At 32.3% G+C, this 5126-nt stretch overlaps 1 protein-coding gene across 1 annotated transcript; it reads left to right on the top strand.

Annotated features, from left to right (window-relative positions):
* The first annotated feature begins 520 nt into the window (after positions 1-520).
* Positions 521-4356, top strand: LOC150081681 (DNA damage-inducible transcript 4-like protein). Its single transcript, XM_090379545.1, has 2 exons — positions 521-830; positions 2831-4356. Exons 1-2 carry the CDS (start codon positions 734-736, stop codon positions 3286-3288), a joined length of 555 nt encoding a protein of 184 aa, XP_090235671.1. The 5' UTR covers positions 521-733; the 3' UTR covers positions 3289-4356.
* The last annotated feature ends 770 nt before the right edge of the window (positions 4357-5126 follow it).

Below are 5126 nucleotides of genomic sequence, written 5' to 3' on the forward strand. Positions count from 1 at the left end.
AAACGCACAACCTCTGTGAAAAACCGCGATTCACAACAATGCGATTTGACAACATATCAGGATATTTTGCAAGTTGGTGCAAGTGGGAATAATTTTTTTTCTACACCAAATTTTCGAATACATGCAATAATATCTTATGTTTCAATAAATTAATTAAAATATTAAAAATTGTGTATTACTTCGAAATCCACTTGCACAACCCTGCCGGCGCCCATATCTGACAATGTTAGAAAAAGATATATTATAAATTATTTTTCTATCAGGCAGCCCATTTCTTCACTTTACGAAACGTACTATGAAAACGCCAATCTTTTAACATAACTCACACTCTACTTCCTTTCTGACACAAATGACTACGCAATAATTGCTACCAGTTGCTATGCCTCAATCCAGAATATCGATTGGCTAAAGCATTTCAACGTTTGGTTTTATTGGACAACAGCTGTACCAATGCCTCCTGGCTTTTTCAATCAGCTGTTGGTCATTTTATTTTCAGCCTCTTTGCGGGAAGAATTTCATTATGACGGCAGACAGGAAGAGGAGTGAATGCTGTTAGCGGTTTCATTTCGAGCTACAAAAATTTCTTTTGTGAAAAGATAAATGCAAGGTGGCTCTGAAACAAGTATCACTCGATTGGTGAAACTAAGTAAGATATCTAAGTCTGTTTAGTTCAGCTTTATAAACTTTTCTGAAATAAGAGTTGTGTGATTAGAGCTTTGTACAAAATAAAGCCATGAGAACGAATTCAAAGCTACAGAATTTGGATACTATGCACACGGAATGGGATTCGGAAAGTGCTGACTGTAGCTTGGAATGGTCGGAATCAACAGGTAGGCTGCCGCCTTTTTATGTATGTTTATTGATAGATAAATAAGGTACGCGGTTCAATTAAAACACTGTAGAGAAAATTATGAGCAAGTTCAGTCACGAGAATAGTTAATTAATGGAAAATTCCACGAGAACATCAGATTCATATACACCGACATACCAAAAGTACCGGCGAACCACGCACTGTGTAGTGTTTTCGGGTTTTAACGGCACTATGGGTTTCCTCCCATCTCCGCGTTTTGTATTGTTATATGTCACAGTTCACTGTTAAGGCCAGAGATTTAAAAGTGTGTGGGGTATGTATATGTGTAATGTTGTGTACTGTTGTGTACCGTTGTTCTACTGGCCATTTAGCCGTTGGGACTCACCGTTTCCACACTTAGCTCTGGGGAATCAGACCAGGTACCCAATAAATTTATATTTACTATGGCAGACCCTGCCACCTAGTTTCCTGAGATTTCAGTGGCTAGGGACTTAAAAAAAAAAAAATAGGGTAGGCGCTAGGCTTATTAATAAGCTGAAAGGTATTTAAGCTATTAATAAGCCGAAAACTATATGAATAAGTTAGATTTAAGTGTTGGAATTTCACAGCTTGTTTTAGGTGCATACTCGGTTGGTTCAGGTAGAGTATGGGGGTCTGAAGGCTGGAGGTGTAAGAATGAAGTATAGGGATAATAGTGAAGACAACGCACTGTGTGGGGGAAGAGAATATGAGCAGTGGTGGGATCCCCAGAATAGTTTTGTAACTATCAATTTTGAGGGTCTCCACTCTTTGCCACACCACTATTCACATGTTAGTCACATTAGACACCTTATGTAAAGTAGCAATAAGGTATTAATTTACTAACTGGTTTTTTAATCTCATTTTCATGTGCGCATTATGATGCACACATTAAAAAAAAAAATATATATATATATATATATATATATATGCATGAATATTTTGTTTTAATTATCACTTTTCTGTTTTAATAATTTTTATAAATTAAAATATTTTATTAATATATTTTTATCAATAACTTTATTATATTCATCTTTTATATTATCTACACTTAAATTTTTTTTATACTTTTTAAACTATTTTAATTCCACTTGTATGTTTTTTTTTTTTTTTTTTTTGTTCAGTGTATAATATATGTTCCTTCTGTGTTAAATGCCTTTACTGTTTAGGAGGAATAATAATAACAACAAAATATGTGATAATTTGCTATCATTTGCATCTAGGGTTACTATCTTTTACAGAATATTAATCTGTTACCTTCCTGCTCCCAAATGGATGCATTTCTACTTGGGGTGCAAAGATGGGGGAGGAAATTGTAGAAGATATATGAACTGTGTGACACTGGTATTGGATTAGCTAGGCACAGACCTAACTAAGAACTCATTATTGTTACTCTTACAATATTGAAGCAATTAAATTAAATATCCATTATTTTTTCTAATGAATAAAAATAAAATAAGGAATATTATCTATCCATTATTTGGAGGTGTTAAGAAGTTCATTTATATACAGACAACTAAGATATCTTAGTTTTATTCTCTCGATACTTATCCTTCTGACAGGTTTCTTGTAGCAGTTTTATTTTGGGTTTTTAGAGTTTTGTTGCACTACAGCAATAAAGTAAAGTTGTTTTTCAATTTTTTTTTATACTTCCTTTATACACACTAGTATGTGTGCTAATGCACTAGTGCAATTCTTATGAGTTTAGAAATTCTTACATTAAAATATACCATATTCATTCCTTTAGAAATCCTGGAATTATGTGCCACTTAATTGGGATAATTTCCCACAATGTGCCGGGCAGGTTTTTCTACACTATGCTCATTACGTATTATTTAACAGCAAGGAAATCAGTTTTTACCTCAACTTTCTTGGCATCTAGAGATTTAAACAAGTGCCAAAAACACTATTAGAGCAGTAGGATGTAGCTTGTAAAATATATAATATTGACAATTTTAATATTAATATTTGATTGATAATATTTTAATGTCCTTTTCTTAGAAATGGTACTCTCTGAACTTGCATTTGAAGAAACTGCTGAAATTACAACAGCTAAAGTGCTGGCTCATATGATTGAAAATTCCTTGCGTGAAGCAAAAGGCAAACAGCTTCAGTTTAAAGAAGTGTTACTTCCCTCTGATCTTACACTCCATATTGCTCAAGATATAATAAGAATGTCAGAAAATGAACCGTGTGGCCTACGAGGATGTACAATGTTTGTAAACCTTGAAGAGAAAACTGTATGTCACAGAATAGCAAAAATGGCATGTGACCCAAATACAGTATCTACATTTGAAATATCAGTAACTCTGCTCCAGGATTCAGGCAAGTGGCAAAATTTAAAGAGATTCATTCCAACAAATATATTTAAAAGCTTCAATAGGAAACCAACTCTAGTCATTGGACAAGGCTACAAGCTGTGTAAGAAGAAACTTTATCGTTCCAGTTTAGGCTGCTGACACTTGACATACTGCTGTAAATACGGAACGGCTGTGTTAAAAAGACATTTTTTGTTTTTCAAAAGTAGTTTACTGTAGTATGTACAAAAGTAAAATATTTTAGAAAATTACATAGGAAATGCCTGTTTATACTGTAAGATCCTCAAGTCTTTGAATATGAATGTACAATTGTCTTATTTGATATGAGTATGGATCAATCAGGATTAAAATTCAACATATTCAAAGGTATATAACATACAAGATAATAACAAATTGTATTTTTGTAAAATACAACAGGTTTTTTTGTTTGTTTTTAGACTATAATCAAGCCCGATTAAACACAGGCAAAACTATATATTTTGAATCCTTCCTACCAGGTTCCTAAATTACCCTCTCCAAACATGTCAACACCCCTCCAAGCACGGACCTGGCACCATTGGTAGTTTTGTCACTGATGTTAAACAACTAATGTGTAGCTTTCATTTAAATTGAGTGTCTTTCATCTTTTTTTTTTTTTTCAAATGAGGGCTGCATTAATAAAATGCATACTTTTTAATAAGAGGTACAAGCAAATAGAATGTGGTTTAAGTCCCAAACACCAGCACAATCAAAAAGTTAAATTAAAAAGGCTGTAGGGGATTATATTTCAGTGCAGCAATGTAGATATTTAAACAGAGAACTGCATTCAATTTTTAAATTAAATTAAAACTACATTCATGTGTAGTTAAAATTAAAGTCATGTTTATAATTATGGATAATATATTTTACAGACATAACCACACAGTCAACCTGACAAGCCCCAGATTTTAACTTTAATATTTCAAAAAAAATATATCAAATTTCTTAAATTGTGCTCAGAGTGCTGGACTTTTTACCAATAGATTACAATGCTTAGTAATTTTATTTCATCATGTTTCTGATAATAATTTCAAATTTCACAAACATTGTTTTTTGGCCACTAAAAATACTCATTAGTTTTAATTTAAAAAAAAATTATTAATGATATTTAAATTTTCAGAAGAGCATTCGTATCATAAAATGTAAACATGAAACAATTATTTTTGACAAATTTAAGTTTATGGAGGCATTACTCCAACAACAACAAATTAAGCTAATATTTGCAAAAAAAAAAAAAAAAAAAAAAAACACTTTGAAATCAATGTATTTCAATAAAAAAATAATAAATTTTTATTAATGGTGCCTGTGTATGAACAAATATAAACATAAAATAATTTATATCCTTCCCCAAGGTTCTTTTTATTATGTAAAAATTCAGAGTTGATTTACTGTTTGTATCCACAAACTTTACCTGAATTTCTCGTATTTTCCCACATAGGCCAAGTGGTGAACTTTTGAATAGCAAAAAACATGCCACTGTAGTGAAAAGAAGTGTTTCACTACATGACAAAATATTTAACCAGACACAACTGGAGTAATGATATCACCTCACAGGCCCACTCAACTTACACAAAATAAACAACATAAATGAACAAAAAAAAGCAGCACATACCAGACCAAAGAATACTATTAAGGAGGTAAAAAAAGTAACAATTGCTAATACCCAACCAGTGTGTCACCAGAATTAAATATTTCTGCTGGCCCTTTCAGGCTACATATTACTACCACCGGATTAATGTGAATCTAGCACACTGTTTTTACTTTACTTGCATATCTGGCGTGACATGATTCAGGGCAATTCTATGGCTACTTTCCAGCTGTTCTTATGTTTTTACACTACATGCATTGTTTTGAAAAACACTTAACCTTACCACTGTAAGTGAAGGTGACATCCATAATTTAACATATAGTGTACGTGTGTGTGTTTTTCCCTCCTTTGTTTTGCTGATATTTTGCAAACA

This window comes from Mastigoproctus giganteus, chromosome 8 (assembly GCF_048544385.1).
Source record: "Mastigoproctus giganteus isolate SK-2022 chromosome 8, ASM4854438v1, whole genome shotgun sequence".
In the NCBI taxonomy this organism is placed as follows: Eukaryota; Metazoa; Arthropoda; class Arachnida; order Uropygi; family Thelyphonidae; genus Mastigoproctus; species Mastigoproctus giganteus.

Excerpts from the sequence above, each read along its gene's own strand:
- LOC150081681 (XM_090379545.1), top strand. The coding sequence starts at position 734 with ATGAGAACGAATTCAAAGCTACAGAATTTGGATACTATGCACACGGAA. Across the intron at positions 831-2,830 it reads GGAATGGTCGGAATCAACAG|AAATGGTACTCTCTGAACTT; the intron begins GTAGGCTGCCGC and ends TCCTTTTCTTAG.